This window comes from Mustela erminea, chromosome 1 (genome assembly GCF_009829155.1).
Source record: "Mustela erminea isolate mMusErm1 chromosome 1, mMusErm1.Pri, whole genome shotgun sequence".
Taxonomy (NCBI): domain Eukaryota; kingdom Metazoa; phylum Chordata; class Mammalia; order Carnivora; family Mustelidae; genus Mustela; species Mustela erminea.
The window spans coordinates 220,141,322-220,154,833 of NC_045614.1; the positions used below are offsets into that span (position 1 = coordinate 220,141,322).

General features: G+C 58.9%; 1 protein-coding gene across 7 annotated transcripts in view; it reads left to right on the plus strand.

Moving 5' to 3' along the window:
• Window positions 1–13,512, plus strand: part of PCNT (pericentrin) — a 113,107-nt gene that overhangs the window by 94,127 nt on the left and 5,468 nt on the right. For 5 of the 7 annotated variants that reach the window (XM_032357943.1, XM_032357971.1, XM_032357961.1 and 2 more), the window contains 6 exons: window positions 42–632; window positions 3,438–3,646; window positions 4,375–4,477; window positions 5,500–5,673; window positions 11,546–11,665; window positions 12,947–13,179. In XM_032357943.1, coding sequence (XP_032213834.1) covers window positions 42–632; window positions 3,438–3,646; window positions 4,375–4,477; window positions 5,500–5,673; window positions 11,546–11,665; window positions 12,947–13,179 — 1,430 coding nt within the window. Of the gene's footprint in view, window positions 1–41; window positions 633–3,437; window positions 3,647–4,374; window positions 4,478–5,499; window positions 5,674–11,545; window positions 11,666–12,946; window positions 13,180–13,512 lie in introns of those variants that run through there. The other 2 variants (XM_032357981.1, XM_032357997.1) reach the window with 2 other exon arrangements.

The window sequence follows — 13,512 nt, forward strand, 5'->3', positions numbered from 1 at the left end:
CTTCCCCTCGGGTCACCGCGTGCCATCCGCTCCCCTGGCAGGAGCTGAGGACGGCCTTGGAGCAGCAGTGCGCCCAGAGCAGCCGGCTGCGCGTGGCCCTGGAGCACGAGCAGACGGCCACGGACAACCTGCGGCGGGAGCTGCAGATCGAGGCCTCGCGCTGCGAAGCGCTGTTGGCGCAGGAGCAGGGCCAGCTGTGCGAGCTGCGGCGCAGCCTGGAGGCTGAGAAGGGCCGCTCGCGGGAGCTGGCGGCCGCCCTGCGTCATGAGCGGCTGCTGACAGAGCAGCTGAGCCGCGGCGCCTGCGACCCCCCAGCGCAGCCGGCCCCGCCACGGAGGTCGAGGGATGAGCGGGCGCGCGTGCCGGAGCCGCAGGCCCGACTGGAGCAGATGCAGCGGCGGGCGGCGGAGCTGGAGCGGGACAAGGAGGTAAGGGCGGCACACAGCCCCGGCGCGCAGCCGCCCCCGGTCCGGGAGCCACGGCTTGCAGCCGCGGGGCCACCGGCGGGACTAGAGTGCGCAGAGGCGAGGCCGGCCGCGCGGGAAGGACACAAGGACGCGAGGAGGCGAGTGGAGACGGGGCCGGGCCGGGCCGACGCAGAGCTGCGGCCGCCGGGAGACAAGGAGAAACGGGTGAGCGCGCGCCGGCCGCGTCGCCGCCCTGACTCCCGCCGTGGGGCCGGATCCCCCCCGTCCGTCCCGCTGGTCCATCCGTCCGCCGCCCTCTGGTCGCCACTGCTCCGTGGCGGGTCTCTTGGGATCATCTGGGCACTCGGGTCCCGCGTAGACTCCGCGGGCAGCTCTGGGGGACAGTCCCCTTGGCGATGTCCCGTCTGCGGAGGGTGAAGGAGGCAGTCCCTCCGCACAGCCGGGCCTGATCTTCGGGTGCTGCGGCTTCCAGGCGATGAGTGGGCGCCATCGGCCAGGTGTCCGCAGGTGTTGAGCGATGTCCGTTACTCCCAGCTGCTTAACGTACGTGTAGTTTCCCGTGGGTGAGATCACGGCTCCTGCACGTCCGCGGCGGCTTCTCCCGTCCCTGTGCGGCTGAGGTTCACACGGCCCCCTGCCCGTCCCAGGGCCACCGTCTCGGTCTCCCGCCGTCGCAGGAGGCTCTCTTCCTGGTTCGCTCCGCCTGCGTGTGCCGTGTCTTCAGTTGCTCTTTTGGTGTCTTGGAATCGATGTTTTTGTCCTTTATTCTGTGGACGCCGAGTTTCCTGTAGATCAGGTCCCGCCTGTGGAGCCCGCCGTGCGTTCCCGGCTGAACCCCGCTCTGGTGGTGCTTTTCTGTACGGCGCTGGCTGCGGCTTGCCGCGTTTGGTTAGGGTTCTGCATCTGTGTTCGTAGGGGACATGGGTCTTTTTCAAGTTGTGGTGTTTTTGACTTTGATACCTGGATGATTTTTGCCTTGCAGGTTGGGAAGTGTTTCAGTGTTTTGGATAAAATGTTACTTTTAGGTATGTTTTATGTCCATCAGAAATCTTTGTTTCCGAGAAAATCGAACTGTGTGTCTTTGCACGGATGGACACTTGTGTTGTTTTCTTAAAAAATGTTTTTAAAATATATTTTTAAAAAATATTTTTTAAACATTTTTTTTAATTGTGAAAATCCAAATAAGTTTTTAAAAACACACGAGGAAAGCCAGTAGCCTGGTGTTCTCAGTGGTTAGCCTGCCCTGAAATATTTGAGAAATGAATATGTTTCCGAAAACTAGATTTCTCAGCGTCACAAGGATAAGTCAGCTCCCCAGATGCTATGCGATTGGTTAGTTCGGGAAGTTCACAGCCGCTGTGATCAGTGCGCTGGACAGTTTGCTGAGACCTGGCTCACACCCGAGTTCACCAGCCTCGCTTCTGCGCATCAAGGGTTTCGGTACCTTCGGAATCTTGTGCCTGTCGCCACCACGCATGTTAGGACACATCCGTCGCCCCACACGGAAGCCACACCATTAACGCTCAGCCCTGGCCTCGGCAAGTCACCTTCCTGTGTGTGGGTCGGCCTGTGGTGCACGTTTCCTGGGAAGGAATCGGGCAGCGTGGGGCCTCCCTGCCCAGCTCCGGTCACGGTGTTTCCAAGGCCCATGTGTGTGCCGCGCCGTGGGCCGCAGGCCTCCCGGTCATGGTTGTGTTTGCCGCGCACCCACCGGGAACATGCACCACTTTGGAGGTGTTGCAAGGAGCGGGCGGTGTACGGCTGGACGGACCCCGTGCTGTTTCGCGAAAGAAACGAGTCGAGTCACGCCCCAGGGTGGACCTTGCTGGCGCGGAACTCCTGAATGTGTCCAGGATTGTGTGCGTGTGCGCGTGCGTGCGCGTGCGTGTGCGTGTGCGTGTGTTTGCCTTTTCTCCCGGGGAAGCGTGCCTGTGGCCTCCACGTGCTTCTGAAGAACTTCCTCAAACCACCTCCAAAGTTTTCAGCCAAACCCCTTAACTTTGATTTGTTTTAGCTTTAAAAATGCAACAAAAATGTTCTTCAAGTTAATAAACTGTTCTTCACAGCGTGTCACGGAACAGAGATTTAAGGGATTGACACAGCTCTTTGGGTGTGGTGGTCTGTAGACGGTTGGTGTGTTCTGGATTGTGGACTTTCTTCGGAGCACGGCGGCCTCCTGAGGTGGTTGCTCCCGGTCTGTCCTATCTCTTCCGCACCCCGTAACTCGTAGGTCTCTCGGTGTCTTGCTTTCCTCACCCGGAAAATAGCCAAGTACCGATGCCCCCGTCCTCACGAGGCTGTTGCGTCAATTGAGCGGACACTGTGGTCTGCACTGCGTGGGCCGCCCGGCGGCAGGAGGCCTGGGCTGGGTCCGGGCGACCCAGGTTCCACCGGACACGCCGCCTCTCTGGCCCTTCCCAAGGCGCCCTCACCTGCGGAATCTCCTCCGAGCGGCCTTCTTGCGTTCACGGCTGCCTGGACAGGTTTCCGCCAGTGACCCGCTCTGTGTCCCTGATGGGGGTGCAGATCCCCGTGCTGGGCCGGGAGCCGGGGCTGTCCCGCCACGCCCAGCACCTCCGTGGTGAAGGGCATTTTGCAAGTGAGGCCATTTCCGCCAGGTGCACGTGCACCTTCCTCCGTGCCCGTCGGGTCAGTGTGTGGGTGTGTGTGGGCGTGTGTGCGGGCACCCACGGGGGAAGCCGGGACGTGGGCCTGTGAGGACTCCTGTTTCCGTGTCCCGCCTCCCCAGCGCACGCTCGTAAAAGCCCGACCGTTCTCAGAGGCGGCAATGAGACCGTCCGCACCCACGCCGCGGAGCTTGGCTCTGCCTCTCGGACGCTGCGCCCCGTGGAGGGTGTTGCTGTGCCGTGCAAGCCCCACTTCACTCCCCTACCCTGCCCCGGGACCCCGTGCCGCCCACGCACCCCCCCCCCCCATGATGGCTGGGCTTCAGGCTTCTGCTTCGGGAACAGGCGTGTGAAGGACTTTTTTGTTGTTTTGCCGCAACAGCGGGAGCTGGAGCTCCAGCGCCAGCGAGACCAGCACAAGATCCGGCAGCTTCAGCGGACGGTGCAGGCCCTGGAGGCAAAGGAGGCGGCCTGCCAGGCCCCGGAGGCGGAGCGGCTGCAGGAGGAGCGGCTTGGCCTGGAGAAGGTCCGGCAGCAGCTGCTGTGCGCCGCCGGGCTCCTGACCAGCTTCGTCAGCCGGACGGTGGACAGGTGAGCCCGTCCAGACGGGCTGTCCCCCGAGCCGAGCCGGGTGGGCGCTGGGGACCGGTCTTTCGTTTCCAGTCCCCTTGTTAATGCGGCAGGTTCTTCTGTTCCCACGGGTTTGATGGATTTCTGGGCAGCACCTTCCTGAAAGACGGCGACGGGGTTGTGTTTGTTTGCATTGCGGTTGGAACAGTAAAGCCCAGGTTTCTCTTAGATCTGGTCTCCTCGTGTCCCTTTGCAATCAGTCCCCAGCCCGAGGTTCCGGGCCGGGATACAAGCCCGGTCCGCTGGGGCCCGCTGGGGCCTGCTGGGGTTGGGTGGTGCAGCAGGTCCGCACGGTGTCTGCCAGGACCGCGGCTCACGCAAGCCGGGTGCCCCCCGTGTTTAAGGGGCCGACCAAAGAGTTGACACTCGCCCTCTCCTGTCTGCATGGTTCTTCCGTCGGGAATCGGTTTAGCTTGGAGAGCAGCTTGAGCTCCAAGCAGGCCTTCCTTCCGGACGGTGCTTCACACCCAAACCAGACGCCAGCGGAAAGCCGCACTCGGGCAGTCCCTGTGGTCTCTGCTCAGCGGCCGGACGTCTCTGGGCCTCGCGGACTGTGCGCACGAGGGCTGCGTCCCGTCTTTGCGGCCGCCGTGGGCAGAGCGCAGCTCGAGGGGGTGGTCCGAAGCACACCCTCCAGGGGCGGCGTTGTGGCCTGCGCCAGCCCTTCCAGTGTCTCTCTGTGTTCACAGGACAATTAGCGACTGGACATCATCGAACGAGAAAGCCGTGACCTCCTTACTGTGCACGTTAGAGGAGCTCAAGTCTGAGCTGAGCACACCCGGTTCCTCCCAGGTGAGGGCGGCTCTCCCACCCCCGCGTGGTTCCTCAGTCTGACACCCCCTCCCGTGGGTGTGACCTTGCCAAGTGCCAGGGCGCACCCTCCGGCGGGCACTGGCTGGGCTGTGGTGCTCAGGGCAGGTGTCCCAGGGCCCCTGCGGACCCAGGCTGCTCCACGTACACCTGGGTTGAAAGCCTGAGCCAGAAGTGAGCTCCAGAGGGCCGAGTCCACACTCCCTGGCAGTGGCGCCTGGAGGGTTCGGAAGTCCTGAGGCTGATGCCGGTTCCTGGTGGGTGACCCCGTGAAATCCCGCCACGTCTCGTGAAGGTGGCACACGTAGGCAGCAGGAGAGCGGACCGCGTGCCTGTGGGGCCGCCGGGTCTGTGTGGGGCATGCTCTCCGAGGAGGCCGTGCCCGTGTCCGCGTCCCGAGTCAGCTGTAGGCTGCACGACTCCAGGGACGTGCGTGTTGGGCCCCCCCGGACGAGCACACGGCGTTCCCTGTTCCCCGTGTGCTACTCACGGGGCTCGAGCCGTCCACGCGGAGTTCTGTTGCACAAGCTTCGTTAGTGCGGCCCCGCGCTGGGCGGTGTCTCGTGCACAGAGGAACGGCGATGAGAGTTGGGACTCTGTGTCGGGACTCAGAGTCGGGACTCTGCTGTCCCGTAGGTGGAGACGTCTGTCCAGCCCCACAAGCTCCCGCTGAACCCCAAACGCGTATAAAACTGTGGTTCTTGAAAGTAACCAACAGTAAAAAACTAAGTAGCAAGTATCCTTTTTTTAGCAAAGATCTTACTCACTTACGTGGGAGAGAGGGAGAGAGAGCTCACAAGCAGGGGCGCGGCGGAGGGAGGGACGGGGAGAAGCAGGCTCCCGGCTGAGCAGGCCCCTCCCCGACGCGGGCCTCCATCTCAGGACCTCGAGGTCATGACCCGAGCCGCAGGCAGACGCGTCGCCGACTCAGCCCCCCAGGCTCTGCTCAGAGATACCTTTTAACAGACAGATTCGTTTCCCAATTTCTGTTTTCTCCTGTTAAGAGGAAGATGAGGGCAGAGCTGCAGACCCAGCTGGTGGACGTCCTCCTGAAGGACAACGACTCTCTGACCACAGCCTTGCGCACGGTGACGCAGGAGAAGGTGGAGCTGTGCCGGGCGGTGTCGCAGCTGGAGAAGTCGCTGAAGCAGCACCTGCTGCGGCGCGGCGTGTGCAGTGTACGTACGCGCCTCCCTGCGGCAGGCGGGCCGGCGGGGCTCCCTCTGGCCGGGGGCCTCTGAGCCCCCTGCGTGCGCCCTGCAGCCCCGCGTCCGCGCTGTTCCCAGACGCGAGCGCCCGCGCGGACACGCGTGAGATCACGTTCCCCACCACCTTGGGGCAGGAAATCTATTTGACGTTTACCTAATTAAAATGACGTAGTGTTCCTGATCACGTAGTTTGATAGACTTTATTCCTAGAATGCCTGGTGTTTTTCTTTTATACTTAGATTCGTATCTTTGTGATTTGCTTTTCTCTTTTTACAAAGAAAAAAAGTTTTTTTTAAATTCTTTTTAAGATTTTATTTATTTTACGAAGACTCAGCAAGAGCAGGAACACAAGCAGGGGGGAGTGGGGGAGAGAGAAGCAGGCCTCCTGCTGAGCGGAGAGCCTGATGCGGGGCTCGATCCCAGGACCCTGAGATCATGACCTGAGCCGAAGGCAGAGGCTTAATGACTGAAACACCCAGGCATCCCTGCAATGAAAAATTTTAAATTATTTTTTACTTTACGTGCAGTAAGGTTGGCCCCTAGTTAGTAGGAGTCACTTGAGGTTACACACACCCAGACTCGTGACCCGCATGCTCGTCCGCGTGGTCAGAGCTCGCCGCCCCAGGCACAGCCTGGCTGTTTCCCGCGGTGCGCCGTTTCCCGGGTGTCACGGGCCCCGAGGCCACGGTGTGTCCTCTTGCAGGCCCTTTGCTTCTTCCGGGAGCACCCGTGAGCCGTCCTGGGCGTTGACGTAGCTGCCGTACCGCCGGGCAGCGTTCGGGCGCAGATGGGCCTCCGCAGGGTGGCTGCGTGGTCTCGGGGCTGCACACGGGCTGCTCGCGTTCCTGGAAGCAGTTGCTCTGGGGCAAATGCCTGGGTGGGGGCACGGGGGCTGCTGTGTCCCTGCAGTGTGCATGTCGAGCCCACCTAGTGTCCAGCGGCTCACCGTTCCCTTTCCCCTCGAACAGAGTGGGGGAGTGCCGTCGCGTGTCGGCTCGCTGGCAGCTGGCCGTGCGGTTGCTGCTAGCGTCGCGCCCTGTGCCGATGGCGTCTGGATCTTCTTCGGTGACATGTCCCTTAACGGCCTTACCCACTTGTAAACTGCGCTGTTTGCGTTCCGATATTGCTGTGTTCGGAGCGGTTTGCGTGTTGTGGACACGACTGTGTGGTTAGATGTGTGACGTGTGACTCCCCGCCCCGCCGCAGTCTGTGCAGCCCCCTCTGTAGAGACAGTAGCCTTTGCAGATCAAGAGTTTTTCATTTTAATAAAGTCAGTTTTTTTGTGTGTGGATCACGCCAAGAGTTTTGTAGTTCTACTTTTTAGGTTTCTGTCGAGGGTTATTTGTGTGCGTGCTGATACCGTTTTCCTGGGACATGTTGGAAGACGGTCTCTTTTCCTGACACGTCTTGCACCGATGTCAGAAGCCCTTGCGCAGTGTGTGTGTGTCTGTCTGGACTGTCCTTACGGCGTTGCCGACCAGGCAGCTTGGGTCACGCCGCAGCCTCGCGCAGGGCAGTGGGAGTGCTCAGGCTTTCTGTCTTCAAATTATGTGGCTATTCCCGTTCCTCTGTCTTGCTGCATAAATTTTAGAATCTTGCTGGTTGGTTGGTTGGGAGGTGGGAGGAACCCGGAGGCACAGGGTCTGGCTGTTTTGGAAAAGAGTCTGGCCACTCTTAGCAGCAGTTCCACATAAAAACCTTTGCCCAGACTCTCCTGTCACCACGACTCATTGTAGCCTAAAAGAGGAAATAATCCAAATGTCCGTTAATTCGTGAACAGGGAAATAAAATACAACCTGTCCCTAAATGGGCTTATTCGGCAGAGAAAGGGCCGAAAGACCACTCGGTGCTGCAGTGTGGATGCTCCTCTGTCACTGCGATGTGCAGAGCCGCAGAACCGTGGAGGCAGGAAACACACTCGTGGGTGCCTGGGGCGTGTAGGGGTGCGGGGGGGCTTGGGGTGATGAAAACACGCATTACGGAGGGGTGGTCGTTGCACTCTGTAAACATACTCCAGCCCGTTGAGTTGCACATTTTCAGAGGACAAAGCTCAGGGGTGTGAATCACCTCTCAGTGAGGCCGTCGTGAAGGTTTTAGGCGAGAATGGACGTCTTGGCTCCTCGGGCCGCCGTACGCACGTTTGACCGTAGCGTCGTCGGATCTTCCCATCTGGGAACTCGCACGTCCGCTCCTCTGTTTCCGTCTCCTAAATGCGTTGTCACATCCGTGTTCAGACCCTGAACACGTGACATTGATACCCTAGATACTCCGTTTCTTGGGGGTGTTGTGAAAGGTGCTGCCCAGGCCTCGTGCTCCCGTCACGCCTGGCTCGCGCATGGAAGCACGTCCACACTCCCGGGCCCCCCGGTGCTGGGACCCTTGCTGACAGCGCTTTTTAACCCCATGAGCCCTTCCATAGGATTTCGTGCAGACACAGTTCTGTCATCTGTGAACAGGGGTTTATTTTCTTTCCCGTGTGAATACCTTTCATTTCCGTCCCTGGTGGTGGCAGAGGCTGGACTTCTGGATGCTGTCGAGCAGCCCCGGTTCCAGTCCTGGGGGCGGAGCTTCTGTTGTCAGGTAGTTGTGCAAAGGCCCTGCGGCTGAGGAAAGTTCCTTCTGAGTCTTAGTTTGCAAAAACTTTTTTTTTATGAATGGATGTTGAACTTTGTAATACTTTCTTTTCACCTGTTGACGAGGGGATGCATATTTCCTTGTTTTCTCAGCTAACCTGGTGTTTTACGGTGACTTCTGGATATGGGCTCCGAGTTCTGGTGCCAGGGAGTCATGATATCCTATTGTTTTCACGTGTAATTGGATGCAGTTTGCCCAAAAAATTGGGCACATTGAGTGTTGTTTACTCTTGGTTCATGAGGGATGTTAATCTGGAGGGGTTTTTTGTTGTTTTGTTTTTGTTTTTAAAAATTTTATTTATTTGACAGACAGACACAGCGAGAGAGGGAACACAAGCAGGGGGAGTGGGAGAGGGGGAAGCAGGCCTCCCGCTGAGCAGAGAGCCCGATGCGGGGCTCCATCCCAGGACCCCGGGATCATGACGTGAGCTGAAGGCAGCTACGTAACTGACTGAACCACCCGGGTATCCCTGGAGGGTTGTTTTTTATTTTTTTGTTTTTTTATTTTTAAATTTTGGGGGGTATTGTCGAGCTTTGGCCTCATAAAATGAGTTGGAACATGTTTCTTCCTCTTCTTAATTTCTGGGAGGAGCCCCTAGAGCCGGCATTTCTTTCTTTCTTACGTATTTGTATAAATTCACCAGTGAAGTCACCTGGGCCTAGTAGGGGTCTTCTAGGGAAGGTTTCTCGTGACGGATGTAGAGTTTCTGGTGCTGGCGGAGGGTCCCACAAAGGTCATTCCGATCTCCTGTAGCCTTACCGAGCTGCTCCTCCTCGTCCTCGGCCCCCGCAAGGGAGCACGGGGCATGCCGCTGTCTCTAAGTCACGGATTTGTCCGCAAGCTCTGTGCAGGCTTGCTTTGCCCGTTGCGAGCTCTGTCGCTGCACCGGTGAGGTAAGGGGCCTCTGTACGTGGGAGGGAGGGTCCGCCCGCTCGGCCAGGCCAGGACCTGCAGTTCTTGATGGGAGCGCTCACGGCTCCGGGTGTTAACCCTGATGAAAGCTGCCGTCAGCGCCGTTCACAGTCCTGTCCGCTTCTCTGGGACTTGTCAGAAGCGCGGGGAGGTCCCTGTGGGACTAAAGCCCAGTCGCCAGGAGAACACGTTCATGCTTTCAGTGGACATTAACCAGGAAATCGGGAAACACGTTATTTCATTGAGGAGTAACTGACGTGCGATACTGTTTCAGGTGAGCACAGGGGGATGCGACACTCGCGTCCGTCATGAGACCTTGACCAGCGCGAGGCAGGTTCCCGTCTGTCACTGACTTGTCACAGTGCCACTGACTGCTCCCTCCTCCCCTCTGGCCACCAGCCATGTTGCTCTGTTTCTGTGACGCTGTTTTCTGCGTTTGTTTGGTTTGGCTTTTTAGGCTCTGCGTCTGAGTGAGGTGATGGGGTAGTGGTCTTGTCGGACCCCTTTCACTTCGTGTAACCCCGGCGTCCGTCCGCGATGTCAGAAGAAAAGCAGGATTTCCTCCTTCTGTGATGACTGAGTCCTACTCTGTTGAGCTTATGACCTGCAGCTCCTCTGTTCACTCGTCTGTCGGTGGACGTCTGGGCTCTCCCCGCAGTCTGGCCGTCACGGAGGCTGCCAGAATGGTCAGGGCGCCTGTGTCCCTTTGAATCTGTATTTTAAGTTTCTTTGGGGTAAATACCCAGTAGTGCGATGGCTGGGTCGTAGGGCAGCTCTATTCTCAACTTCCCGAGGACTCTCCGTGCTGTTTTCCAGAGCGGCGGCACCAGCTTGCGTTCCCGCCAGCCGTGCAGGAGGCTCCCCTTTCTCCGCATCCTCGCCAGCACCTGTCGTTTCCTGACGTGTTGATTTTAGCCGTTCTGACCCGTGTGAGGTGGGATCTCACTGTGGTTCTGATGCCGAGTGACGTGGAGCATTTTTTCAGGTTGTCTTTTGGCCATTTATATGTATTTTTTGGGAAAATGCCCAGGTTTTCTGCTCAATGGGCGGTTTTTTCATACTGAATCGTATACGAGTTTTTTAATGTATTTTTGGATGCTCACTTCCTCCTGGCTCTATCATTTGTTTTGTTGGTGGTTTCCTGCATAGAACGGTTTTAGGTTGACATAGTCCCACTTGTTAATTTTTGCTTTTGTTGTAGGAAATAAGTATTTATTTGCTTTTAAGTATTTTGTTTGAGAGAGTGAGCATGAGTGTGATGGGGGCAGACGGAGAGGGAGAAGCAGGCTCCCCGCTGAGCAGGAACCGCCCCCCCGGCCCCAACGCGGGACTCGATCCCAGGACCCTGGGATCATAATGTGAGCTGAAGGCAGACGCTTCACCGACTGAGCACCCAGGCGCCCCCGAAAGAGAAGTATTTTTAAGGAGTAAATCGCAGGCTGAGCATGAACTTGAGGAGCGTTTCCTCCTCCGTGTCCGAGATGGCTTTGATCCCTGGAGTCTCTTCCCCCCAGGCTGCGTTTCGGGACCAGAAAAACAGCCTCTCGTCTTTTCCACACCAGGGCCTGCGACAGCCCTTCCGCAGGGTCACCTCGGACACAGGCTCAGTCTCTCAGCTGCACCCTGGAGCTGGGGGCCAGTGCGACCAGGTGACCTCTGATTCCTGTTCCGCATGCTGGGACCACGGCCCGATGCTCGGAGTGCCCTCTGGTCATCCGTGTGGGCAGCCCCTCTGCTGTCCTCACTGGGGGTTCCTCGTGCTCTGGAAACGAGCCCCCCACGGAGCTCTGGGCGCCCTCCGCACACTGTGGTATCCAGGCCACACTACCCACGTTTGGGTGCTGCTTGGCCATGACAGCCCCTCAAGTGTGCATGGTGCCCGCGTGGGGCCCTTGCTGAGGTTTCCAGGCCTGGGATTTGCCGGTCCCGCAGTACGACCGGGGACTCGGCCCTGTCAGGAGTGAGCCTCTCTAGGACCTGAGACTGTGTGTGTGTTCAACAGGCCTAATGCTTTGAGTCTGGTGTTCTTACACCAGTGTTTGGAGTTTGTTTTTAATTAAAATGTACCTGTTGTGCAGTCGTAATTGGCATGCAGTCACCACCCCTGAGTGCTGACGATCTGCTTGATGCTACATGACAGCTCTGCCGGGATGGACCCAGGACGGCCCATGTCCTGGCACTCGGGAGACGTGACCCTGACCCTGGGGTGGCGGTGCCGACTGCCCTCGGCCGTACTCGCGAGATGGTCTTCTGCTGGGGGAACCGTGCAGACGATGTCATCTGTGGTTTGTTACAGAGGCTGGACAAGTCTGCGTGGAAGCAGGATGGAACGGGCTCGCAGAGCTCAGCGCGACAGCCAGACCCGGCACCGCCGGCGCCAGCTGCACGCGAGGAAGCCAGCAGCGGCAGCGTGCAGGTAAGGCCAGGCCTGCGCCGCGCTGGGTGTGTACGGCGCCACCCACTTGGGGCCCCTTATCCGTCTCTCAGACTTTGTATTTCTGGGGCGCCTGGGGAGCTCCGCCAGTTGGTGTCCGGCTCTTGATTTCGGCTCCGGCCATGATCTCGGGGTCGTGGGCTTGACCCCGTGTTAGGCTCCGTGCTCAGCAGGGAGTGGCTTGGGATGCTCTCTCTCCCTCTCCTCTGCCTCTTCTCCTGCTCGCTCACTCATACTCTTAAAAAGGAAAAGGCCTTTATGTTCCCAGAACAGCGCAGGGCTGACGGCAGAGTCGGAGCGAAGGTGCGGGGAGCACCGGTGCGTTCTTGCCCCCGTGTCGATGGCCCGCGCTTGCGTGAGCACCGACGGCCATCACCCCGGGTCCACAGGGGACGTCGGGGTTCACTCTCGGTGGAGTGCGTTCCGTGGGTCTCCCTCGTAGCCGCACAAGCCCTGTCGTGATGGTGAGGCTCTCCCTTGCCTGAGCACAGGTGCCGACACGTGTACACGCGTGTCAGTTGGGAGACGTGGAGCCGTCACAGACGGGAGCAGTGACGGTGGATACAGTTGCCCCTGCGGTGTCGTTCCGCACAAGTACTTCGTATCTGTGCACACGAATTCAGGGCATCTGACTTGGGGTCACGTTAGGTGATGGTCATCACAGCCTGAAAACACCCCAGACTGGGGATTCGCTGGTCAGCGTGTTTGTCCCTGCGGTCCGAGCTCCGAGGCCTCTCTAGAGGGAAACTGTGTGTTAGAGTAACAGGGTTTGCAGGTACGCCTCTGGGTAGGCCTTCAGGGGTTTCCCACAGTCCCCGAGACGTCCCAAGGCCTGGGGATGAGACCCCATCCCACCCCGGGAGTGCACCTCCCCTCGTGGTCAGATTCTTGGGGCCTTTGGGGGCTCCTGTGAGACTCGGAAAGGGTGTCTGATCTGCCGTTTGTCAAAGCGCCCTGCGAGGCTGGCCCTGGGGACCGGTCCTTCAGGGCTGGCTTCTGTAACAATGTGACAGTTTGAACAGAGGAACAGTCGGGGTTTTCTCAGTTTGACCTTTTTGAAGATTATTTATTTATCTGTTTAAGTCCTGCCTACGCCCCACGTGGGGCTTGAGCTCACAACCCCAAGACCCTGAGGCGTTCGCTGTGCTGACCGAGCCGGCCGGGTGCTGCCTGCTGCCCTCTGACGCCCGGCGGTGCAGACGCGCGGTGCACGTGGCGGAAGGTGTCTTTGTTCCCTGATCGCTTGACATCCGCTTTCTCTAGGTGGAGAAGTTGTACCTGCATTACTTGAGAGCAGAAAGCTTCAGAAAAGCTCTGATTTATCAAAAGAAGTATCTTCTGCTATTGATTGGCGGATTCCAAGACTCTGAACAGGAAACGCTGTCCATGATCGCGCATTTGGGAGTGTTTCCTTCCAAAGCAGATAAGAAAATTACACCTTCTCGCCCTTTTACGAAGTTTCGGACCGCCGTCAGGGTGGTGATCGCGATACTAAGGTAGCACTGGGGTCCCTGCCGCCGCCGTGTCCCAGGGCAGGAGCGTGCGAGGGCTCGGGCTGTGTGTGTGAATGTGCCCCCTTCTGAGCGACACTTGCCTCCAGGAGACCGTGTGCAGAGCTGTCACTCTCCTTCTGACACTAGGGTTCAGGGAGGCCTTCTTGTCACCCAGCAACACCTCGCCCCTCCATGGGCCTCATGCCGGGACTCCTCTGACGCCAGGCACAGCCGATAAGAGTTTGAAACCGCATTCATGGCTTCACGTTCTCGGCCCTGTATTTCCGTGAAGGGCCGGGTCCGCCGGAGCGCGCGACCCGCGTGGGCAGTAGCTGT